The 26,814-nt window shown below is 41.2% G+C and overlaps 1 protein-coding gene across 2 annotated transcripts in view; it reads left to right on the top strand.

Annotated features, from left to right (window-relative positions):
• The first annotated feature begins 10,289 nt into the window (after positions 1 to 10,289).
• The window catches only part of CSMD1 (CUB and Sushi multiple domains 1), a 1,231,469-nt gene continuing 1,214,944 nt past the window's right edge, over positions 10,290 to 26,814 (top strand). For both annotated transcript variants that reach the window (XM_042480556.1, XM_042480547.1), the window contains exon 1: positions 10,290 to 10,703. In XM_042480556.1, coding sequence (XP_042336490.1) covers positions 10,574 to 10,703 — 130 coding nt within the window. In that variant the 5' untranslated portion in view covers positions 10,290 to 10,573. The remainder of the gene's footprint in view (positions 10,704 to 26,814) is intronic.

The raw sequence follows: 26,814 nt of genomic DNA, 5'->3' as shown, positions 1-26,814 counted from the left end.
ACAAAGGCGAAGCCATGAGTAAAAGATAACTGGCATGTTCTAAGCTGCAAACCTAAATTTACAATCACAGTGTGTAGGCTTTCTTTATAAGGAAAATGTTTTTTATATCAGAAGTATAAATATCTTCATATCCCAGATGAACAGTGAAATAAGAATTCATTTGTAAAAAATACGTATTAAATTGTGTTCTTGAGTACTGCCTTACAAATATGCTCACATAAATCGTAGAGTTTGACTAGCTAGCAAACAGAAAAAACAACAACATTGGCCTGGATAGGGAAACACATGCAAAATGGTCAGTCTCTCTGAAGGCAGTGCTTACATCTGCGCTGCAAACACAATGCAGTATGACACCACGGTAACTGCCCTGGCTCAATGCTATGGAATTCTGGGAATTATAGTTATGTGCAACATCTAGCTTTGTCTGCCAGAGAGCTCTGATGCTATTACAAATTACAATCCCCAGAATCCCATAGCATTGAGCCAGGGCAGTTAAAGTGGTGTCAAACCAGATTATTTCTGCAGTGCAGATGCAGCCAGTGTTCTACAAATGGAGCACCACAAAAAAGAAATAGAGAGAATCCAAAAGTCTTTCCGTGGGTTGGTCAAACACTGCATGCAAATTCATGCTTTTGAATTAAAACTGAGATTAATTATATAAAGGCTGAAATCTTTTATACCACTAAGCAGCTGGAAGAAAGCTCCCATGGGCACAGTGCTGTTGGTGAGTAAAATTTAACCCCAATAGCCATTTTTGTGGCCCCAGGACAGTTTTTTTTCCCCAACCACAAGGAAGCTAACTTCTGGGTTACATCTGGTTGAAAAAAAGCTTCTCTTGGCTCTCAGTGGTCTACATAAAGCATAATAATAAAAAAAATAACCCCTGCAGTTACCATCCCTGCTACGTATATGGCAGGTTATATCCAGGATTTAACTTTCCAATTAATGGTACAATCGAATTGTACACAGCTGAGATCACTTAGGCCTGTTACCGACAGGCCAAATAAAGCTGCTTCGAGTCACTTTGGAGGTATGGTATTTCATGATGCATGAGTCTAAGAGTCCAAAAGCCACCAAAGCTGCACTCCAGTCCTAGGACCAGAGCGTGGTTTGGTGCAGCGTTTGGACCTTAGGATGCATGCATCATTGAATACCATACCTCACAGTGACTCGAAGCAGCTTTATTTTGGCCTGTCTGTAACAGGCCATTGATCGTCAGATGAAACATTGCAAACCCAAGACCCGAGGATGCCAATCCTTCTTAGATTAGCAGGTGTACCCAGTTGGATCCTGACCTTATAATTTTATATTTCCATGTTCAACTGCAGTGATTTGTGTGGTTGGTTTCAAGAACCCTAATTTTTCCAAGAACTTGGGCAAATACTAGAGTTATTTGAAATATTTAAGTGAAGAAGAGAAATGCAGTGTAGCTTATTTGCCAGGCGACAGAGTACTCCTAAGAGGTGTACCACTGGCTAGGTGCATTTCCCCCTTTTTTTCTTGTATCAAAGCAATGCTTGGTTTATGTCAGGTAAATTACTGTGTTCAGAAAACTAACGTATAAGACACCACTGCAGAAATAATCCAGTCTGAGCCACCCTTAACTACCCTGGCTTAGTGCTGGGATCCTGGGAACTGTAGTTTATTGTGGCTCTCTTACCGAGAAGGCTAATGTCTCACAAAATTACAGTTCCCCAATTCCCTGCCATTGAGCCAGTGTAAAGCAAGAGTCTCAAACTGGATTATTTCTGCACTGTGTTTTGGACTATGATAGCATTTACATACTGAGAAATAATACAGTTAAACCACTAGTGCTGTTGCTCCTCCTATGGAATCATGAGATTTGTAGTTATACACAATTTTTAGCCTTCTCCGCCCAAACTATGCTGCTGCCTCACAATCACAAAACAGACTCCAGGTCTGTAGGATGGAGCTATGGCAGTTAAAGTGATGTCAAACTGCATTATTTCTACAGTGCAGATACACTTAGTTGAATGACATGATCCTGAGATATTGTCATCCATCCATCCACACCAAGAGGTGTAATAGCAGCACTTCTGTGTTTAAATACAAAGATCATGGCTGCCAGTTTCCTTTTTTGCAAAAAGTGCAGGTACAGAAGTCAGTGGATCTGCTAAATGCACTCAGGGCCAGGTTGCCTACCACTGGTGTGTGTGTGTGTTCTTTATGTGTAAATAAACAAAAGAGTACATGCATTGCCTTTCTGCAAGGTGGAACATAAGGCAACCCCGATATAGATATCAGCAAACAGATTAATGACACCTAAAATTCCAAAAGAGGAGCTTACTTACTCAAGCTGCCCTTCTGCAGTAGATCAGCTTTCCTTTAAATTGTCTTTCAGGGACTGGTGTTTGACTTTCTCAAAGCCAAATACCTCCTGCTAGAGTCTTTTCTTCCAGCTAGTAAGTACCAATGCCCGCTACAACATCTCCCACTGATCTTCCTTCTGTGTTTCGTCATCCTGACACATTTGTATGTATGTCTTTGTTAAGGATTCATTTTCTCCCATTATTATCTCTATAATACAAATAATAAACTTTGTGGAAAGCACTTAAGTGAGGGAAAAACACTTTGCAAATTACAAGTGTTTTTATTAGTATGAAATTAATTTAATTTAAACCTCCTCCTCCTACTTCTATCCATCTGAGCACTATGTCTACCATACAGGCATTATATCATTTGAAAATAATAGTAATTCAGATTTATGATTTGTAGGGGGGGAATACATGGCAGTGATGCCTGGTGATTATGTTAAACCATAGCCATCATAAAATCCGTGGTTTGTAACATTAACCTCATATGTAACATCATGATGGTGACTTTGGTCCCACTTCTGCACAGCGAAGCCCAACCATGGAGGAGAGACACCTTTGTTGCCTCTGGGAAGAAAGACCAGGGTGGGGAGGGACGTAGCCAAGGGGGGGGGGGTTCTTGGGGTCGGACCCCCCTTCCTTAGATAAAATGAGATGATGCTCTGCGCCGCATACCCAAGCCCCATTATAATGGTGGCATTAGCCTGGACCCCCCCCTCCCAAATCCTGGCTTGTCCTGGGGTGGGTTAAGAAAGTGTTGGTATGCTGGGCATAGGCACCAAGCACAGAGAGGAAGAGGAAGAGCCTGCCTATTGAAAACCTCTTTGTCTCAAACCCTCCCCTTGTTGTCTTCACTCAGGCCACCCACCCACCCTTCATCAGTGCAGGCATTGCTGGTTGTCTTTTGGGACCAGCAGGAATTTTCTCCTTCCTTTCAAGGAGGGTTTTTTTCTTTGTTTGTTTTTGCTTACCTTGTGTCATCTGTAGGGCTATGGGATCATTGGCATATACTGCCTGGTTGGAAGTATAAATAGGTACTCACGGCAGATTGACGCAAGGGAAATGAAGGGGCAGTGATGGTGAGTATCACCAGGCACCAATTTGGTGAGGAGACACTCCTGATTTGCTCCTGTGGGTACAGGGCCTAGTGGTTGGGAGGAAGACTACCTTTGGGGCCAACCTGGGGTATGTTTTCCTTTATGTGATTAAAACATGGGGGGGGGTGCCCAAGGAAGGCCTCCCATCTCGAAATTGGTCTGGCACTCAGAGCTTGGTGTTTCTCCCAGGAAGTCGTCAGGTTGGAACCCCTTTGGTCAGCTGGAACCGTCCTCCTCCCTGAAGATTATTAAAATTCAACAGTGAAACGTTTTTAAATAGTTAATAAAGTAGTCTTTCGTACCAAATCCTGTGGCTTGGTCTTGTTATTTCCAGTTGTTAAGCTGCAAACCAATTTCCAAAGAGACTCTAGTCAAATTGTGGGAACTGTGGCAGAGTATCTCTGAAACACAAAATAAAGACAGGAGATATTGAAATGTCAGACTCCTCCTCATTTTTTAAAGAAATATTTTTTATTTAACTTTATCCTTAAACCAGTTTATCATGTGCCATGTTCTTTCCATTGGGAATGTACAACATAATATAATCTCTAACTATATGCTGCATTGTGTTTTTAAAGATTTGTTTTTACTTGGTGCATTGATTATAGTTTTACATTGATTTGTTTTCTTTGTTATACTATCATTGTTTTTAAATGTATCTGTAGGAGAAGTTCATGTGTCGTAAGTCATTTGATGTTTGTGGATAAGCCATGGCATAAATTTTATTTTTTATTTTCTCTCCCATCTTTCTCCCAACATGGGACACCAGGCTTAATAAAACTTAATAAATAAAATATTATATAGATAATAGGTGTTATGCTACTACTCAGTGAGGATATGATTCCTGATACAAATATCCATGCAAGTAGACTTTCAGTTCCACTTTGGCTTTCCCAGACCAACACAGCTATGTCTTTGAAGCCTAGAAGGGGTTTTATTTATTCGCCTATTTAGAAAGATGCCACTGTTCTGGCGGGTCATATCCCAAAGTGGTAGGTAGTAGACAAGGTGAAACAGTGTGCAAAGAAATCTTGTAGCCCCTTTGAGACTAACTGAAAGAAGAAGTTGGCAGCCTAAGCTTTCATGGTATGTCACATGGAGGCAAATTATAAAACCCCACGCAGAAACGGGATTTTAAAATCCGGTGTTGATTGTCAGATGTGTTACTGAAAGAGAATAACGTGAGAATAATCCAAATGGAAAGCTCCTTTGTACTTTGGAATTTAGCCAAGTAAAAAGGACTGGTTTTGACAACTTTGCATTTGGGTTATTTTCACTGTTATTTCTCTTTCACGCAACTCATCCTGAAAAACATCCCGCAAATGCAGGGTTTTTTTCATTTCTGTTTGGGTTACTGAATGTCGTCTGAAAACAATCTGCAAATGTGTGTTGTTTTCAGTTTAAATTTAGTTTCTGCTGGGATTAGTCCTGTGTGATAAACTCCATACACTTAAGTCTACTTCCTCAGATTCATTTGAAAGAAAGAAGGTGGTAGCATGAGTTTTCTTACACTTGAGAAGTAGGCTTCAAATGGAAGTTTTTGCAATTCCTACTCAACTCCCAGACATAAGGCTGAAATGTAAGACTGTCTGGGAAAAGGAGGACCTCTGGTAACCCTGCCTCAAATGCCTCTGAGGAAGTTGGCTCAAGTCAATGATTCATGCTCCCAACTTCTCTCTCTCAGTTAGTCTCACAAGGCGCTACAAGATCTCTGCGCATACAGGTTTTCAGCGAAAACACAGCTACTTTGGAATGCTATCTTTCAATAATAAATAAATAAAATAAATTTATTTTATGCCACCTCTCCTACAGGATCGAGGTGCTTACAAAAACAAATGAATACAATACAATACAACATATTAAAAAACCTTATGTCACTTCCCTCTCCTCCCCCCCCCAAATATACTATAATCAAATCATAACTTAAGCAATCAAACAATAGAGCCAGTTGAGGCATGGAGGGTAGCCATTTGGGTAACCTCCATGATAGTGTCTCAAACAATAGATACCTGGCCCCAAAAAAAAAAAGCCTAATTTGTTTAACCCTAATTCTGCTGTCATTATTGTTTATCTGTTTGCCTATTATTTTAAGTTTGTTTTAAATTGTAATCGATATATTTTAAGGGTGGGGGGTGGATTGTGGGGATATGGGAGTGTATGTTTAATCTTGAAACCGCCTGGTTGTTTGCACAGAGGGGCGGATACAAAATAAATTTTATTATTATATTATTTTTATTACAATCCCTTTTGCACACTGTTTTCGCTTGCCTGCTTCCACTTTGGGTTGTACCCCAGAGCAGTGGCAATTTGTGCTTAAAACAGGCGACTAAATAAACTCAAGCTCTTTCTGCTTTGCTATTGAATTGTGCTTCTGTTTGACACATGGTGCGCTATGGCGGCAACGCTTAGATGGCAGCAGCGCCCTATCTTTCCCTCGGGTCTTCCCTGTTCCCAGTAGTGAGAACTGCAGCACCATTAATAGATAAAATACAAGCCTATTAAGGCATCAGCCTACTTGGGTCCCTGCCCCTACCCACCCTTTCCTCCCACACCATGCAAGGCTTTGCATATTTTACCCAGCATTTGACATTACCAAAATGTATCAGGAGTGATGGACCGCAACCTTGAAACTCCTCCTGGTCCTCCTGGATTGCTTTGTGTCCTCTGATCCTTTGTATTTTTAATTACCAAGCATCGGGCATTCATTCAAGAAGGCAGGGGCCAGTTCCTGTATGAAGGGGCTCAAGGAAGTTCAGTTGTTCGAAAGGGAGAGTTTTTTAAAAAAATTATGCAGAAGAGATTTTCTTTGGGGAGATTTTTTAAAATTATATAAGATGAGATTTTCTTTAGGGAGTTAAAAAAAACAATGTAGAAGAGAGAGGGAGGGAGGAGGGAGCCCTTATTTCTGTTTCTTGTTGTGTGCCTTCAAGTCCTTTGTGGAGACCCCTTCATGGCAATTTTCTCCAGAGGAGGATCCTCCCCCCCATGGACATCCTCTGAGGCTGAGAAAGTGTGACTGCCTAGAGTTGGGATTCAAACCTGGAACCTAGAATTCTAATTCACTCCACCATTATTATTTATTATATTATTATTATATTATTATTATTATTACCTTTATTTATGAAGCACTGTAAATTTACCCAAGCTGCTCTTTTTAAATAATATAATAATATATATATAATTATTATTATTATTTTATTATTAATCCCATCTCTCCTGTTGAGGATTGAGGCAGGCGAGTAGTAGTAACAGCAAGGAAAATTTCAAATAAAATGTCCACAGAAAAATATAATGAAACATCCCCCAAAAACCCACCCTTCTGCCCTCCCTCTCATCAATACTAAAAGGAATGGAAACAGGGAGTTTATCAGACAAGGGGAATTGGAAGTTAATCCAATGGCAATCAATGCCATCATGGGTTTCACATTATGCGCGTAGACTACCCCACGCAAATTTTGGGCAATGGCAATTTGAATTCATGTGGATCGCTTGAACTGGTCAATTCACGTGAGCGTTCTGGGCCCCACTTTCTTTTCATTCAAAATTAAGAGAATCCCTCTTGTGATAAACTCGGGACACTCCTGACTTGTCTAAAGATGCCCAAAAAAAGATAATACGCTGGGATCACACAACAAGACCAAGGGATGGGTCCAGTTTCATAGGAGTTTATCACACGGGAGGAATTTCTCTTAATTTCAATGTAAAGAAAGTGGGGCCAGAACACATTCATGTGGAATTCGCTAGTTCAGGATTTATGTGAATTCGAATTGCATTCGAACTGACTTCCCATTGCCTGAAAAATCGCTTGCCATTGCCGAAAATTGCGTTGTGGTAGTCTATCACGCCATTACGTGAAACCCCCTGATTGCATTCAGATTGCCATTGGATTATACTTCCAATTTCCCTTGTCTATAAACTCTCATACTCTTTTTCTTGTAGAGAGCTGGAAGAGTGGGTCTTGGAATCCTCCTTGGGCCACCCAAACTCTTGGGGACATCCCTACATATATGAGAGTTGAACTCCTTCCGCTCTTTTCCTCATTCTCCCTCCTGTAGCTATGTTTTCCCCCTTGACTGAGAACCTGAAATGGATGCTGGGGAGAGAGCCCTTTCTTAAGGCAGCCTCTCCTTCCTCAAAACAATAAAAGAAAACCCTCAGCAGCAGTGGCCCCAGAGGCAGGCTGGTCAGAGGACTTGGGTCAGTCACTTGTGAATGCTCCTCATGAAGGAAAGGAGGCAGGGGAGAGCCCTGCTATGGAGAGTGTCCCCTGGGAATGCTCCTTAGGAGGGAATGGAGGGTGGGGAGAGGGGGGTTAAAAGTGTCACTTGTGAATGCTCCTTTTATGAGGGAAAGTACGATGGAAAGAGGGGTTAAAAGTGTCCCCTGTGAATGCTCCTTGTGAAGGAAGCTAAAAGTGTCACTTATAAGGTGAGGCTTTGGGGGGGATAGCAGGTTTTTTGGGGCGGGAACTGGGTGTCTTCTTCTTTTTACATCTCCTTCAAAACTTTCACAAGAGACATTCTCTCAGAGTAAAGGTCTTTGGAGGTTAACCTCTGGGAAGGGGGGACCTCCTTCTATATCTGTATTATATCGCTGGAAGCATCCATTTACACTGAAGTATGGAGTACAAGGAAAAGTCTTTCCATGGACAGAGAAGAGAAAGCAGCCATTAATTCGGGGTTACACTCCCATTGCACCTCCTCTACTCCTTGCCAACCAATTCTGTAGAGATGCTTTTGCTGGATGGACTTTTCTGGGAAGAAGCCAGAGAGGTTGTGCCTTGAGCTCAAGGTTGCCCAAGGCTTCCCTTCTTCCCTTGAGGGAAAGGAGGAATCACTCTGTTAATTTTTTAATAATAATAATAATAATAATAATAATAATAACACCCCGTCCCCACCTTCTCTCCAGGAGGCATTGCCCACATGCCCTCCATTTGGAGCAGGGCTAAGAAGCCTGGATTTACATTTCTAATGTGTCTCTGTGTGTGTTTTGTCCCCCCCACCCCTTACATTCCTCCACAGCCTCCCTGTTTCCCCTCCTGCCTCGCCGTGTCCTCCTCCTCCTCTTCCTCGGAGGGGAGGAAGGCTGGCCACCCGGCCGAGAAGGCAAGGGGACCTCCGGACCGAAGTTGAAAAGGAAAGGAAATCAAAGTCAAGGCTTCCGACCCTTTCCCTCCCCCTTCAAAGCCTTCATGTCCGTAGTTTTGAACTACCTGGAGGGGGAAAAGAGAGAGAGGCCATTAGGCTTCCCTAGGAAAATAATAATAATAATAATAATAATAATAATAATAATAATAATAATACCCCAAAGCCTTCTCTCTCTGTTACCTCCCCTTTCCGCTCTCTCTGCCTTTTCCCTTCCCTTCCTTCCTCTTTGCCTTCCTTCCTTCTTCTTCCTTCCTTCCTTTTTTCTTCCTTCTTTCTTTCTTCCCTTTCTTCTTTTTCCTTCACTTCCTTCTCTTCCCTTCCTTCCTCTTTGCCTTCCTTCCTTCTTCTTCCTTCCTTCCTTCCTTTTTCCTTCCTTCTTTCTTTCCTTCCTTCTTTCTTTCTTCCCTTTCTTCTTTTTCCTTCACTTCCTTCTCTTCTCTTCCCTTCCTTCCTTCCTTCTTCTTCCTTCTTTCCTTCTTTCCCTTCCTTCCTTCCTTCCTTCCCCTTCCTTTCGTTCCTTCCCATTCTTCCTTCCTTGCTTCTCTTCCCTTCCTTCCTTTCCCTTCTCTTCCTTCCTACCTTCTTTCCTTCCCTCCTTCCTTGCCTTACTTCCCTCCCTGCTTCTTTCCCTTCCTTTCTTCCTCCCCCTTCCGTTTGTTCCTTCCCATTCTTCCGTCCTTGCTTCCCTTCCCTTCCTTCTTTCCTTCCCTCCTTCCCTGCTTTCCTTCCTTCCTCCCTCCCTCCTTCCTTCCTTCTTCCCTTCCCTTCCTTCTTTTTTTTCTTTCCTTCTTCCCTTTCCTTCCTTTTCCTTCTTTACTTTCTTTTCCTTCCTTCCTTTCTTCCTCCCTTCCCTCCCTTCCCTCCCTCCTTCCTTCCTAACCTTTTTCCTTCCTTCCTTCCTTCCTTCCTTCCTTCCTTCTCCTCTCTTCCTTCCCTTCCCTTCCTCCTTCCTTTCCCGGTTCCTGAGGGCGGCGAGTCCTCCTTGGCCTTGAGGGGGCTGCCTTCATCCTCCTTCCTTCCCCTCTCGCTGGGAAGGGATGGTTGAGTCCAGCATCACCAGCACCAGCACCAGCAGCAGAAGCAGCTGCAGCCTCTTCTCCTCCTCTTCCTCCTCCTCGCAGCCGCGCGCATTGGAAGCTCGCCTCTCCTCCTCTCTTCCTCCTGGTCGCCTTTCTCTCCTCTCTAGCCTCTGCTGCTGGCGCTGGGGCTGGGGCTCCTTCTTGCTGTCCAGAGGGCCCCTTCGGCTTCCCCCCAGCCACCCCCTGCCTCACCCCCACCCTCCAACCCATCCCCAGCAAGACCGCCTCAACTCCTTTGCTCCTCCTGCAGAAGCAGAAGCAGCAGCAGCAGCCGAGGACGCCGACGCCTCCTTGCCTCTGGATGCCTGCTGCTAGTGGTCGGAGTGGTGCTGCTGCTGCTGGTGCTGGTGGTGCTGGTGGGATTTTCTACCTCGCCTCAGAGGACAACCGCTGGAGGGGGATTGGACCAGAGGAGGCTCTTCTGCTTCCCCTTCTTCTCCTCCTTCATCATTTCCCTCTCCATCATCTCCTCCAGCACCTTCTCCCTCCTCTTCCTCCAGCAGCGCCTGGCCGGCACTTGATGCTATGAGAAGAAGGCGAGCCGAGGCAACTCCTCGTAGCAGCAGCAGCAGCCCTGCAGGAAGAGGCGTCGGATGCTGCTGCGCCTCTGCCTCTCTCCTGGTGACCCCTGGAGGCCCCGGGGGGCCCTTCCCTTGCTGCCTCCTCTTCCTCCGCCTGGCTTTGCCCTCCTCCTCCTCCGGTGATCCCTCGGCCGCCCCGGTGCCCTCCTTCCCTTGGAGACTCCGGCTGGACAGCTGAGGATTTCTGCTCCTCCACCTCCTCCCCATCAAGAGAAGAGGAAACCTCCTGGATTTCTGCCCCTCCACTCAGCCCTGTCCCTCTCTGCTGCCTGCCTTGGCCGGCTCTCCCTCTCCCTCTCCCTCATCTCTCTCTATGTGTGTGGAATAACTGCAGACATGATGATGGGGATGACTGCGCGGAGGCAAGCGCAAGCTCCTCGCTTGCTGCTGGGGATGAGGATGCTGCTGCTGGTGGTGGTGGTCCTGGTGGTCTTCTTCGGAGGGGGGCTCTTGGCTGAGGCTCAGGGTAAGCAAGCCCTACCTTCTTCTTGTTGCTGTTGGTGTGTGTGTGTGTGTGTGTCTCCTCCTTTTGGGGAGGCTTTCCACAATTGGGTTTCAATGGAGGAGGGCCCCTCTTGGTCCCCTTTCCCTGGGCCAAGCTCTCCTTTGCCTCCCCCTCTGTCCAGATTTCGGTCCCTTTCTGGTCCACAGCAGCAATGCCCAGGCATTTGGGGTTTCAATAACATCTCTCCCTTTCCCCCCTTCCCTTCCCTTGGTGTGGAGAGAGAAAGGGCACCTGCTCCTTCCTTCTCTGGGTGGCACTGGGACTGGGTTGGCCCTTTCCTTGCGATGGATGGGCTTCAGCCGGGAGAGAGATGCTAAAGATAGCTATACCGAGGCTGCTGCCAAGTTGTTTCCCGACGCCGACGCCACCACCTTCTCACCCTCCCTCCTCCGCGTTGAATAGCTCTCCACTTCCAGCAGTTGTTGGGCTCCTCATCCCTCCCTATTTCTCTCCCCTCCATCCCACTCCATCCCACTCCTGCCCACCCCCCTGCCTCCTGGTCCTCTCTCTTGGCTGGGGTCTACTTCTCCTTGCCTGGCAGGGATGGACTTGGGGGTCCTTGCGAGTTGCAGGGAAAGGCAGCCTAGGTGGTCCTCCCTCCCTTCCTTCTACAGGAGGTGTTGTTCAATTCTCAGTACAAAGAGGTGTAATGCCCCCCCTCTCTCCATGGTGTGTGTGTTTCTGTGTGCATGCACACTTGTGTCTCTTCTCTTGCATCCCCCACACACATGCATCACACACTCATGCCAGAGGCTCCTGTCCTCTCCCCAGTCCAGGCAGAAATTTGGGAGGGTTGCACAACTTCTCAGTCTTGGCCCCAGCTCCACAACAACTTGCCTCATCCCTTGAGATGACAATATCCCCTTTATTCAATTTGCCTCTCATGAGCTGAGGGCCTTTCTTTAAAAAAAAGTTGGCAGGGAGCTGTGTGCTTGTGTGCATGTATGTATGTGTTGTTGGTCCCTTGGTGACAGAGATGGTGCTGCTTCTAGCTATCAGCACCTGCCCCTTGTTTCAGACTGGTTTCTACCTTGAATCTTCCTATTGCAGGGGAGTGTGTGTTTGTGTGTGTGAAGGAGAGGAAGAGAAAGCGACTGAGAGAATTTTGTTCTCTCTAGTTTAGCTTGGGTTTTTTTTAAAAAAAGAAGATGCTTCCAAATTCCCATAGCCATCTTTTTCACTGCAGTTTTATATACAAACTTCAAAGTGACTAAAAAGGCTTGGATCCTGCTACTGTCTATCTCCAGTGTATATGTATATATGCCACAGTACCACTTTGTGAAGCGAGGGTCTGTGAAGATCTTCTCTGCTTTTCTTGGATTTCATTTGATCTTTATAATAGCTAGGCAGAGGTTAGGGGAAGGGGAAGGACGAGATCAAACATATTTCATCCCTGTTTCTGCTGTGATTTATGCAGGGGCTTGCATAATATGGCATGGGAACAAGTTGTGTGTGTGTGTGTGCATGCGTGCATGTGTGCATGTGTGTGTTTAACATACTAAAGTTGCCCCTTCATCCCCATCCCTCACGATGTTGCAGGTGACAAAGTGGTGGTTGGCTCTTCCTTACCTCTGATCTCATTTTACTCACTTTGAATGAAGAGCAGAAAAGCAGAAACATCTAACATAGACAGAAATGGTGCTGAAAGGCCAGCTCCTATAAAGAAGAGGCTTGCCCTTGGAGATGGAGATGTGTATCTCCACGGTGTGGGCTTTGACCCTTTCAGCTGGCTGCTGCAAGAAAATGTCTTTTGGTTTCATTCCATTGCCCAAAAGTTTCTGTAGATTTATCACCTTCCACATGTCTTCCTAGACCTGGCTTTCTCTCCTGCCTGCCCTTTCTCTTTTCCTAGTCTTTTAATTCTCCCAAAGTAGCCAAGGGTTTGCTTTGCTGTGCAACACCTGCTGCTTAACAAACCCTACAAGTGTGTGGCATTTCAGCCCCTTGACTCTGGATTGGGTGGTTTTCAGAAGTTAGATAGGGTAAGAAAAACAACAGCAACACAAATCTGGATCCGTTGGCAAACCAGGTCTATTAAGGTGTTGCCAGTTTGGGAAGAAACTTACTGTGGAGGGCTTTATTTGTCAGAAATACACACACGCACACGCACACACACACGGGCAATGAAATGGGCCCATGCTGCAGCATTAAGTCAAGAAGAAGAGGCTGGGGTGGGGGAGAAAGTTACAATCAATAGTACTATTGTCTTGGCTACAACTCAGAACTGACTCATGTATCAAGTGCATCATTGTAGGTCCTTGACATTTGTTATTTAAGCATTTGCTTAGACTGGAATAATGTATAAAAATCTGAAGACAGATTTGAGATTTTCTGATGATCTACATTCAGCTGACATACAAAGGGACTTGAACATGACTTCTTGGGCAATACATTTAGAGGCAAATATGCAAGAATCCAGGTTAATTTTGTGTGTATCACTTAAGAATGGGGTGGGTGGGTGGACTATAATCCAATACTATTTCTAGAGCCAGACAACAGGTAGAAGAAAGAAAAAGTGACCCGGGAGGGGGGGGGGCCAGCAGCAGTGTTGGCTTCTCTAGAATCTATATTTAGCAACATGTAAATCTGTATTTAAAATTAGGCATAAAGCTGAAAGAGTAAGTTAATGAAAAATAGCCATCACTTTGTAGTGGATCAGTTTTCCAAGCACATAAAATCTTAATTAACAGAGTCCAGTAACTCTTTATTTTAATTGTCCTATGGAGAGGGATTAATTTCCTTTTTTATTGACAGAGATTCCATACTGAAGAATCCAACGTGCGGCATTTCTATGGAGATGTGTTGAGGTGTCTGGACCAATCCGCCTGTCCTTGTGTGTGTGTGTGTGCGTGCGTGCATGTGCATGCATATGTGTGTGCGGTGTGTGTGTGTGTGTGTGTGTGTGTGTGTGACGCACTGTAATGTTTCTTTTGACTATCCTGCCAAGACAGATATATTTCTCACTGATATAGATTTATCAATATTTGTGTGTGTGTGAAAATTTGCATTTTCAAGAGTGAACATAGCACCCTTACTAAAATAATTTGGAAATGTCTCTAGGAAGTCCTGAAGAAAAGATTCATGCTTCATTTTCCTTTCTGTAACTTCCTACCCCAAAACCAAACACACACACATGAGATTTATGGTTAGGAGGTTCACCTTGTTTCAACAACTCATTGAAAGCCTAACAAGAATATGAATTTCATTCTAAGATGTACAGTAACCCTATCTACTTAGATGCCATTCTTCCTAATCTCAGATGGATTTACTTCTGAGTTAATATGGTTAGAATAGGTTTATGGGGCTAATCTATTGAATTGTTTTGCACAAGAATGCTGCCCCCGCCACTTCTTTTCCTGTCACCAGTCAGCATCCATGGGAAATATGTGCATGCCTTCCCTCTTTGGCGGCCTATACATTTTCATCCCTGAAGAAAATAAATGAGTAACTATAAAAATCTTACTATGTAACCTCACCTCTGTCACAGTATAATAAGGTATGCACTACTGGCTAATTATAAGGAACAGGGGGAAATTAAGGTTATATGAGTACAGCTTAACTTCCAGTAATTAATAGGGGTTTGTGATACGTGCAAAAAGCTGCAAAGTAGCAGATGGCTTGGAAGCAAGGAGTAAAAGTTATTTCTTGCCCTTTGTAAATGGGGCAAAAAGACATTTACTCTATTTCCATTCTTGCTAGATTTTTAAAAAGTTAGTGTTTATTGAGAAGGGGACAATTATTTGGGGGCAATGTATTTAACTTCTTATGAAGGAAAGAGGGGGGGGGGGGGGAAGCCCTACACAACAATCTAGCAAACAGTTCTAACAACAATGACTCAGTGACTATTTGGCTGCCTTACATCCATTTTATTGGACTGGCAGTAAGCAACCAATGAGTGGCCCATTGGAATGGCTTAATTTCTCCTGCTCATTCACATATGCATTGGGAATTTTTAGTTAAGAAAGCAACTTAGCCTCAGTTCCTTGTTAACTAAAAGGAAAGAAAGAAAGAAAGACATTTCTATAACATAATTTGAAAGTCGATAAACAAGATAAGGAGCAGACACCAAGGCCACAATCTAAAGGCGTTTGCTCCACCAACATGCAGGCAATAATGATATAAGTCTAGCCAGGTACAAATCAGTGCTCTTTCCTTTCTTTCCTTCTTCACAGAGATCAGTTGATGCCCTGGCACCAAACTCTGGCAAACATATTGCACAATGCTCCTTTGCTCCCAATCTCTTGCCAGCTATTACAAAGGGAGTATTTTGTTTCTTCCTGTCTAAATTCACATATATGTTTATCCAGATTTAATTTTAAAAGGATCACACAAGAAAAACCATACATTGGGCCTATAATAATCATATAAAGATGGGTGGAGCTACAGGGTTTATATAAAGCCCTAACTGAAATACCACACCCATTGAGGCCTGTGAACTAATAGTATCCACTGGAAAGAAATACTTTCTTTCATGCTTTTCATACATGTCCTAGTTTCTTTTACTTAATATGCTTCCCAAAATCTAAGATACCCTTTTTCAGCTGTATGAGAAAATGTGAATGCATCTTATATCTAGTATACTCTGGCTTCATTTTAGATAAAGTGAGTGCTACTTACTTTCTGACTGTGGATCTTGCCAGTGTGTTTGACTATTACACAGAATGACTACATTTGTTTCCCCTTTAAATGTCATAGAGACGGAGGAGAGCGCATGTGTGTGTATATATATGTGTGTGTGTGAGAGAGAGAGAGAGAGAGAGAGAGAGAGAGACACAGACAGACAGACAGACAGACTTGCTGGGAGTTATTTAAAGGCAATACTTCTATGGAAAAAAATACTTTGGAGAAGAAATAAAGCTTTCCAAAGCAGGCCCTGTGAGGAATTAGTTTACAAAGTCATTTGTACAGGTAGCTATTTCAGGGTCCTAATCATATTGAGATACATAATTGTGATACTACATGTTGACCTGGGAATTATTACTGTAATTCCTTTTGAAGTAACTTTTTTCACTCTGCCAGTTATTGCTATATAAAGTAATGTCTTCTTTTGCTGATTCTAGGCATCTCTACGCATTAGTCTGGAATGGTTTAATAGCTTTTTTCCATCTGCAGGGGGATCTGGTAATAAATGGTCCCATAAGAGGTCTACAGATCACTAACAGTGCCAGAATTTTGAAGCAGAAGGCACAAGTTCTTATTTGTTCAGATAGAAACTGTGATGAATCTACATGGTATTGTACAACTAACTGATTGGACAAGTCCCTATTCAGACATACATTCTGAATAGAGAGGGAAACAACAGAGGAAAGGTGGCGTGGAAATAAACAGGGAAAGGACATGTAATTTCTTGTTTAACATATTAAAGAATATGTAATTTGTAGCATTTATAGTGTAGAGAAAAAAAAGACATAGATTGTGTCATAGTGGTCAAAGCATATTTAAGAGAACATGTATCTCAGCATCTTTAAACTATTATCCTGTATCTCCATGATTTGTATTTTCTCCATGCATGCCTTTTTAATCCAAGATTTTTGGATGGTGTTGGTATTCTGTGTCACATTTGTAGTTGTGAACAATGATGCCATTCTGTTCTCTGATCATTGTGATGCTACATGTTGACCTGGGATTATAGGAAAGATTGTAGGCAGGCTTTATCATTCCTGGGAGGCTAACAATAGCTTTCTTGTGTGTTCTTTGTGACTGATAGTTTAGTACAGTTATGACTGATAATTCCAATGAGGAATTATCAGTCATATTATATGTCATATCATATGTCAGCATATTATATGTTCTATCCTGATCTCTAATGTCCTGTCACACAAGATTATCAAATAGGGATGGGGACAGGTTTGCTCTCCTATCCTTATCTCATCCTTATCATGATTGCGCAAAAGTATTTCATACATGCCATACTTAGCCTGTCATGATCCTGTAATTGAAGTGGAAGTGTATTAACACAAAGTGCCGTTAATACAAAATGACAGGACAATTCCACTTCAATGATGGGGCAACGACAGGATAAGCATGACATCATATGAAACTCTTTTGCGTGATTGCCGTTCATTGACAGGACACTGACAGGATAAGTGCAACATCGTATGAAAATCTTTTCGCGATCATGCCATAAGGATGAGGAAAGGGTGAGATAAGGGCGTCCTTTTCCCTGTCTGATAATCTCCATAAGCTCAGATCATAAACTTTACTAAGAATATTAGCAAACAGCCATTCAACAATTTAGTAGTCACTACTATACACAAATATCAGCATGAGTCATTTGGTGTAGAATAACATCCCATTTATGAAACTATTTGGTGTTCTTACTTAGAAACATATGCTACTCATCACAAGTAAAAATGCAAGTAAGTATGACCAAACCTATAGTAAATAAAGTAAGCATTTCTTTAACTGAAACTTGAACATAATGCAATGTTAAAGCAGGAGGGGGGAGTTTTAAAAGAACATTCATAATTTATCATTAGACAAAACCAGAAAGAAGACAACAACAATAAATTGAACATTTCAGACTTTTTTAAGGATAGAAGGTCTCTCCTAATGGGAATTTATTTATTTATGGTATTCATACCCCACTCTTCAGCCCTAAAGGCCCTTAGAGCGGCTTACAATTATTATTATTTGTAAGTGAACTCATCTGTTATCCGTCTTCTTTTAGAGAAGATGCTTCTAATGGAATCTGAGAACTCCATAAAAGAGTGTGAAGATGAAATATTTTGTTTCTAACAGATGACGTGTCTTCCATACTATTCCTGAAGCTATTTCTTCTCTCCCCTTCTTGTAAGAGCCAGCAACGGAATACACAAAACAAGTTCATTTCAGATGATATTCTCCTAAATTGCAGATATATACAAAAGCAGGGAAGCAAGGAAGTAAAATCTTTCTTGAACTGAAAATTAAAAGGAAGGCAAATGCCTGTTTCAGTTTAAAACATACTCTGACCTTTTGCTTGCTACTATCACTCTCAAAATAATTGTCCAGGTATGGGGGTTTTTTTCACATGAAGTTATAGATCGGTATAAGCAGGAATGCAAGGAGGTAAATATCCTTCTTAAACGGAGAGTCAAGGAACAGAATTAGAAACACAAGCATATGTTCCAGCTTAAGATCTTCCTTTCAAAGAGAGCCTCTTAATATACCCTCTGCTTGCTGCTATCACTTTGTCAAAATAATTACTAGAACTACAACAACTAAAGGTTCCTCACTATGGTTAATGCCTACTCGAATATATTAGTGGGAAATGCTCCATGCATTGCTTTTTCATTGCTTCTACAACAGTGATTCCCATACTGTGAAACTGTTTTCTTAAGTGAGATTCAAATCGGTACAGAGAAAATGTGGAAGGAGGGAGAACTCACTTTTTCTGACGTAACCTGGATCTTGGACTTACCAAAACCAAGAGCTGCTATTGTGTGTACAGATGTAAGAGAAAGCTCTCATCAGACTTAATCATACAGTACAGAAAAACAAAGGCCTGTTACAGACAGTCAAAATAAAGCTGCTTCAAGTCACAGTGGAGGTATGGTGTTTCAATGATGCATGTGTCCTAAGAGTCCAGAAGCCGCACCAAAGCCACGCTCCAGTCCTTAGGGCTGGAGCATGGCTTTGGTGTGACTTCTGAACTCTTAGGACGCATGCATCATTGAAACACCATACCTCCACTGTGACTCGAAGCAGCTTTATTTTGGCTGTCTGTAACAGGACTGAATAAGCAAATAAGTTCTTATGTAGCTAGGATTTGTACTTTCTTTCCTGTAAATGACCCCAAAACAAAATGAATATTTGTTTTGTAAACCCAGACAATACTACTGGAAAAATAGTCATTGCTCTCTTCCTTCCTGTTACTTTAATTTTGTAGTTTACATTTACTATTATTTTCTAAATTTCATTGATCTTATATGTAAATATAAGTTTTATTTTAATACAGTGCCTCAAATTTTGGCATGTATAAGATCATAAATTTAGTTTCAGATGCTTATTTGACAAAATCTATAACATAATTTTACACATATTTTTCTAAGCAATGTTTAGACAGATTACCTGAATAATTTCTGACATTATTAAATTGACAATTTATAGTGATGTGTAACAGTTGTCTGCAGGAAGAAACTGAACCATAAATAAAGAGGGACTTTCACATTTATCAGAGAAATACTGCAATTTAGCGGCAGCAACAAGTGTTATTTTTAGTATCCAGGATTTAAAGCAACATATTATACAGTTTGGGAACATGTGAAACATACAATAGCCATTCCTTGTAATTGGAGGGCATACAAACAGACTAGATTTAATCTGTGTGATATTTATAATAATTAATGACAATGCTGTTGATAATTTGTTATCCATATGAGATGCAGGCAGGAAAACACAGTTTCTTGAAGAGTTGGAAATGCTGTAATTAAAGTTGATTATCTACATTTTTGAATATCTGTTTGTGTTTACGACAAGATAGTTGTTTTGTTCCTCTTTTCCTTGAAAGGCAAGTATTTTCTATTAGGAAGAGTAAAGCCATGCAAGTCACACAGAAGTGTAAGGACATGCAAGAAAATAGTCTGCCATTCCTAAGATTTACCACTTAGGAATGCTTTCTGAATTTGCCACATTTAGTTAATAGCCACAAATTATTTAATTTCATTATGTTGCAAGTCCATTGCTAATAACGTAGAATCTTCTATGTTATTAAAGAAGTTTAGGACAGTAATTTCAAAGGATCCCAGAAATGTTTTTAAGTTCTAGTGGGGGCTCAGCATGGTGGGCAAGTTGTTATAATTTTGTCTACCTGTAAGTATTTGCAGTGGGAAGCTCAAATTACTTTATACATCCATTATCATTGAAAAATCCTTACATATGAAGACTCTACAAAGGCAATATGTACTTAGTCAATAAATGGGCTTAGTGCAGCTTACTCCCAAGTAAGCGTTCAAAGAAAAGATTGTAGGCAGTCTTTATTATTCCTCGGAGGCTAAAGAACAATACCTTCCTTAGTGTGTTCTTTGTGATTGATTGTTTAGTATATATGATAATTCCAATGAGGCTGAGCTACATAGGAGTCTTGATGGTCCAGTTTTGTGAGATCATTTCAGGGGGACTGAGTCCCCCAGCCCACCCTATTCTTGGCAGGGCTGCCTTATCCATTTTAGGCATTTTAGACACAGTGCCCAGGGCCTTCAAAATTTTTTAGGGCATATGAAAACAGGATTAACCAATATAGATAGATAGATAGATAGATAGATAGATAGATAGATAGATAGATAGCAGTAATTGAGTGGGGAAGTGGTCAGATGAAAGGCAAAGACTGGCAAAGGCAGGGGGAGGGAGTAGTGGCACTTGAAGGGAATTCCTTCCAGGAGCATCCATTGAGGAAAGTGAACTCAGGGCTGGCTTGCTCAGCCTTCGTGCCCCTGTCACTTGAAGAGCTTGCCTACCATGAGCCAAGGGAGGGAGGCAGCAGTGACAGGCAAGCCCCAATCTCCAGGTTTTAATTCTTCCTGCTTTCTGCTGGGAGCATATCACCACCACTCTGACCTTTTGAAGAAAAGAGGAGTCACAGTACCAGCTGAAGCAGGAAGAATGTGTGCCTAGTGCCCAGGCCTTGGCACTGCAGCCTCTGCTACTACCCTGGGATCTGCTTCTTGGCCTGGCTGCAGTTGGAGGCAGTTTAAAAAAAATATGAATTTAAATCCATGGAAGTTATTGAGCTTTCATTCTTGTCTGGCTGCAGCAACCCTTTTGATTTTAACCACAAGCAGTGCTGAATACCACAACACGCCATCTGAGGCTCAAACTGAATGCACAGAAAATATTACTGAGTTCAATAGGGCAGTTTTTGGAATGATGCCTTTCTGTCCGTATTGGTATGTCGAGGCAAGGTGGGGAATCAGCTACAAGAATGCTTAGGGCCTCTGAAAACTCTAATGTGGTCCTGAGTCAGAGAGAGTGGTTTGAGCCGTCCTTCCTTCCAGGGTTCATGCTGATGCTATTTAATTTCAAGTACCTTAATGTTAACAAGGTTTCGGATTAAACAGAGCCGCCTCCTGCATTAATTACTTTGAACTGCCTTGCCTTGTGTGTCTTTAAAAATGACTAATAATGCACATGTGTCTGAGTAAGCGAAACACATTCTGAGTCATGCTAAACACAGAAGCACAGATTGCTATATCCATAATGGGAAACAGGTGAAATACATCAACTGGCTGATCTCTCTCTGAGATGGCTATGAGACAAGAACCAAGGTCCGGAATGGAGTGGAAAGGACTGAAGATCAGACATTAAAGCTATGAGGGGAAAGCAGCAGAAGGAAGAGGATTCAAGGTGCCAAATAAGGCAGGGCAGAATGAGCCAGTCGCATAGACATGGCTAATTTTGCTTAAGAGGAAATTAGAGAGAAAATAGAAATGATGAAAAGGAAGAAAGGTGTCTTTTATTTTTCTGAGGATTCTTATGTATATGAAGGTTATCCTTGGTACTAAACCACTTAGGTCCATTGAGTTGTTTTCAAAGGAGGACTGAGACAAGAGAAGCTCTACATATTTCTCAAGTTACATTTGTGTCACAAAGTGCCATTTATTCATAGGAATTATGGTTAGCAATAATTAAACAGGGACATTCTATGCTTCTACAAGAAACATTTTACTCTTCAAACCACTACCTAGAAGAAAATATAAGTTACAGGCTTATCACTGAGGGATGCTGACACCTTTTTAGTTTTCATATCTCAACTGACATTGATGGATGGATATGTGTGTCTGTTAGAGAAGTTCTTTGTTTTTTGTTTCCTAGGTAAATGTGTTGTTGGAAGTGCTGTCATTGTTGGTGTTATTGCTTTTGCTCTGCTGTTGCCTGTGGGATGGATGTTTGCCATTCAGTTCCTTCCTGTGCAAGACTGCATTGCCTTGTGATTTTGGATGAGATATTAAAAAAGAAGGGTGGAAGAAGTCAAGTTGATGTGTTGGAAGCATGGACTATTTTCCAAGTACTTCAGATTTTATGGTCATTTGAATATTTCAGAAAGAGTAAGTGGAGCTGGGCTGTATGCTGAATTGGGCTCCTCGATAAGTTGGTTTTCACATTTAACCTCCTGACTATGTACTTCTCTGCTCTTACAACTTAAGACTTATACATGTAAAAAAAGTCAGATGTTGAACCTGGATCATTCAGAACAGAACCTGGAACACATGAAGGGAAATCTGACAGGAATGATATTAAAATGGCCTGGAAAGTTTGGGCAGATTCCATAGGCATAGAAATGTTCTTGACGGGTGTTATAAAGGTGGCTGCCAATTTGGATGACGTTAATTTATCATGTGTAACAAGACATAAACAAATTATCTCCTCCACTAAGGAAATGTCTAACATAGTTCAGAAGTGAACTATGAACAATCAGTGAAGTTCACCCAGTTCTGGAATCTCTCACATAAAATCTTCTATAGTACCAGGAATCCAATCCCTGCAAGTAAATGTTTCATTGGTCTTTCCCTCTAGCCAGACTCAGGAACATAAGAACCTGAATCCTATTGGTCAGTCCCAACTAGAGTCAACCCACTGAACCACTTGTTGACTTGTCAGTCCATAAGTATGTGAATGTTACTGATCCAGTAGGCCTACTAGAGTTATGAGAAACAATAGGATTCAGGCCAAGAAGCTCAATGCTGAATCAGACCAAAGGCCTATCAATGTAACTTTCTGCTCTCACAGTGGTCAGCCGGTGCCCTATGGGAAGCCCACTAGAAAAGAGTGAAACTAAACCCTCTATTTCATATTTCACAGCAATTAGTACACAGAGATATATTTCCTCTGATTTTGGAGGCACTATATAACTATCCAGAGTAGTAGTCATTGGTGATTTCATGAATTTCTCCAGTCCCCTCTTAAAGTCATTCAAGTTGGCAGCCACCACTACATCTTGTAGCAGTGAATTCCACAGTTTAATAATGCATTGTCAGGAGAGGTGATTGCTTTTATCTCTCTTTACTCTCCTACCATTCAACTTCAGTGAATGACTGTGGGTTATGAGAGAGGGGGAGAATGAGAGGGGGACTTCTCCCTGTCTCCTTCTCTGTACCATAATTGATTTTATACAACTGGTAGCACATGCTCTCTGATTCTCCTTGTTTTCCAAGCTAAACATCCCCAGGCAGTGTAGCCTTTACTCTTACGAGAAAATTGTTCTAGTCCCTTTATAAACTCAGTTGTCCATAGTTACACCTTTTCATGGTCTACAATAGTCTTTTCAGGCATGGTACTCCTGATCTCCAGATGTAGTTCTGTTATGGATTTGTTTGAAGAGGATGCCATGTTGGAGAAGGTTGCTATACAGTAGGAGTTGTTCTAGCATTGACAAGAAGAGATCCATCAACATTGATCTAAGCACTGAAGCACAGGTGTTGAATGCATTTGATATTTCACTGTAATCTTAAATCCCACAGAGTTTGCACCTACCATGTGATACAACCTGCTGTTATCACCCACCAAACTAAACTTATTTTCATGTGTGACTATCAACTCATGTTTTAAAAACTATTTGGTGGACAGTTGAAAATGAACAGATTTTAATTTGGGCTTCTGTGGCATCCTCAGATGGACGAGTACTGTATGCATTTCCTCTGTGCCCTTTCATATTAATGAACTGTATTAGTATGACCCCCCTCCACTTGGATTTATCCTGTGTCTTTTATCTTTGGACATTTATAACTGACCCAGATTGCATCTTTGAGAACTATGGAAAATACCACTATGCTCTTTCTCTGTGGATGTTAAATTCTATTTTTCTTTATCTCCTTCCTGAAGGGTTCTCAGTTTTAATACTTTGGTTTCATTTTTTGTGGCTTTAGCTCTTGCTGTTATTTAGGGAGAGGGATGGTTCAGATTATTTGTATTCTGGGTCTTCAGAAGAGTTATTAGTGGTGGTCTTTTCATGACTAACTCACTAAATGTCCCAGTTTTCATTGGAAATCACAGCGAGAAGAGCAGAATACTTCCTCGTTTTTCCCTCAGATTTCTTACAATGACATATCAGGAATGTCATACATTTGATAAGTCACCAATACTAGGTGGCAGGTGAGGGAGAAACCTCCCCCACAAGACTATAACATCAACACTTTTCATTGGAAATTAACAGGCAAATATAATGTATTGAAAATTGCATTTGGAAATGACATTGTATATGAAATACCCCTGCCAAATTTTGGGTTGGATTTCATCTAGACCAGACATGATCAACTTATAGTTTCCGAGATATCTCTGGACTGTAACTCTCATCATCTCTCACCACTGGTTCTGTTAGCTAGGAAGGAAGCTGCAGTGAAGTACAATTTCTGGTGAAGTTAGCCATCCCTCTTCTAGAGGCAAATATTTTTTACTTAATGGAATACAAATACGACATCCTTTTTGTATTCAATTAAAAGTTAATAGTTCTTATTAACTGATAGTAAATAAAAATTCCAGGGCTGTATTATTTCCTTTGGTGTATACATATTGTGACAATGCTCTAAGGAGATATACAAAATTGTAAAGGAAATGTTAATTCTTGCTCCAGGGATATTTCAGTCTAATCTATATTAAGGTGTTAAAACATTAAGGGTACAGACTTCTGCTTCTTTAGGTAGAAATAAGTTTTGATCAATTTGATGAGTCTTGGTTCTGAATAGGCATTGGACTGAGCAACACTGGACAATATTATACAGTAAAACAACTCCTGATCATGAGCTGAGGCTCATCTGCAGAAACTATTCATTTTATTTATTTTTATTTATGCAAATTTTAAAACATTTTTTATTTCTCAAAACCTTCTAGAGCAACTTACATAAAACTTGGCCCCCAAATAGTAGAGAAATATTAGTCAAGTATATGTGGAGGGGAGTAACCTGGTTTTTATTTTTATTTATAACATTCCTATACTTTCTGCATGAAATTGACCGCATTTCTGTCCTTTTAGCACAGCCATTTATTTAATTTTAAGATTTTTTAGCCCACTGTTGTCCTCGAAGACAGAAATAAAGTCTGATGTGTGGATATGCCAAACACTGTACGTTGTAACAGTTTTTATATTGCAAGCTGTAGGTGACACTGGAAATAGTTGCATCCTAAAAGATGTACAAAATCCAAAGATGGCGGGTTTGGAAAAGTTTTGTGCATCTTCTATCAGCAGTCATTGCAGAATAGTTCTATCAGTTTTGGAAGAGTTTATTCTTAAAATAAGAGAACTGTGCTGCTTCCAGGAAACAGACAGCTGTGCAAGTGACTGATCTTTCATATCACACAGCAGAAGACTCAGCAGAGCTTATATATGTTACTTTACACTATCACTACTCCAAACACTGTTTTTATGGCAGGAAAAGACAAAAATCAAAAACCTCTTGACCAGAGAAAGAGGAAATGATGAAAATCATTTACCCTAACTGCATACACACTTCAGAAAAAATGCATTTTGACAACACTTTAACTGTCGTGGCTTCATGCTATGGAATTCTGGGATTTGTAGTGTTTGTTGTGGCACCAGAGGTCTCTCACAGAGAAGTCTAAATATCTCACAAACCTACAGATCCCAGAATGCCATAGCATGGAGCCATGGTAGTTAAAGTGATGTCAAACTGCATTATTTCTGCAACTTAAATGCAGCCACTGTTGCATAAGTAAGAGCCTTGCCCTCTGTTCGCTTTCCCTTTTGCTAGATCTAAGCCCCTTCTGTGAATGGAAGGTTACTGTGGATCCAGTTCATTGATTCAAAACAGATACTTGATTTGAGGGCATGGAATGACAATATTACAGCCTTATTTCAATGTCTGAAGTACTTCTAATAATATTCATGAGCTGTACTGGATTTTCCAGTTAATGACCTTCTAAATGTCTCCTTCTGTGACCCAGGGGGAAAAAAGTTTGTGTAAAATACATACATACTGCTATATTAGATATATTTGACTAATTAGAAAAGAATGGAGATAGAGCACAACCGAAAGTACACAAAAGCAACAGAAATACTCTTCTTGCTTTTAACTGATTTTAGGCCCTTTTCTTTTTTCTTCATGAAAAACTCATGTCCAAATGTGAATGCTTGCTAAAGCTAAGCAGTGATGCTAACAGCAGATCAAATTAATACCTGATGCTATGGAAATGATGAGAAAATTTCATTCATATATATATAGATATAGATATGCTGTTCTTGGATGCTGCTGACCAGCCTGAAATGTATCATTTGCTCTCTGTGGTGTTCACTGGCACTTGATTTGTCAGCTTTTGAAGAGAGATTAACCTTTAATTACTTTCTTTAGAAACATTTAGTAAACAGGCTGATAGAAGGAAGATGATCTGTGCAAACAGGAAAGATTTCTTCAACTCAGGTTACCATGGCAATTGAATCTTTTTTTTTTCATTCAACTCTTGAGAGATACAAGTCCCCCACCCCTTTAAAGCAAGTCTGAATTGAAAATTTTGGCATTTAAGCATGTCTCAAAATGGGCATTAAAAGAGGGTTTGGCCACACATGAGCTCCATAGCAGTAGCATCCCTTTCAGTGCAGATTCATGTACAGAAGGTTTCCCATTTAAAGTCATACAGTTCTATGACAGAGGGTACCTTCCCCCATTTTACAGAGAAGTGAAATAAGGAACCATCCCAAACATCTCTCTATTTCTTTATTTTTCAACATCATTTACCAAATATTTTGCAGCTGAATTGTTCCAGGAACAGTATAATTCAAGGTTCTATCCCTTGATGTTTTCCTAATGGGTGGCTGCAATTTTACATTTAAACAGTGTGGCATTTACTTTTTCTTTCTTTCTTTTTTAAAAAAAGAATAATGCTAATCTAAACTAATACTTACCCATAAAATTGACAGGCAAACTTACAAGTATAATTTTGATCTCCATGACAATATTTTTATCTTGCTGCTTTCTGTTTTGAGGGAATTACACTACAGAAGGATTACAGAACAAAGGACGGCTAATCATTTTATTTCTTCTGTGGCTCCATTTACAAAATTAGTTCAGTGAAATGTTATTGTCAGAAAGAAACAGAAAAGACTATCTAGTCTGGATATTTACATTTCTGTATGAGCAACTTCATA

The sequence above is a fragment of the Sceloporus undulatus genome, chromosome 1, assembly GCF_019175285.1.
Source record: "Sceloporus undulatus isolate JIND9_A2432 ecotype Alabama chromosome 1, SceUnd_v1.1, whole genome shotgun sequence".
NCBI classification, from domain to species: Eukaryota; Metazoa; Chordata; class Lepidosauria; order Squamata; family Phrynosomatidae; genus Sceloporus; species Sceloporus undulatus.
Note: the sequence above shows the minus strand (reverse complement) of the source record. Positions and strands in the feature narration are given on the sequence as shown.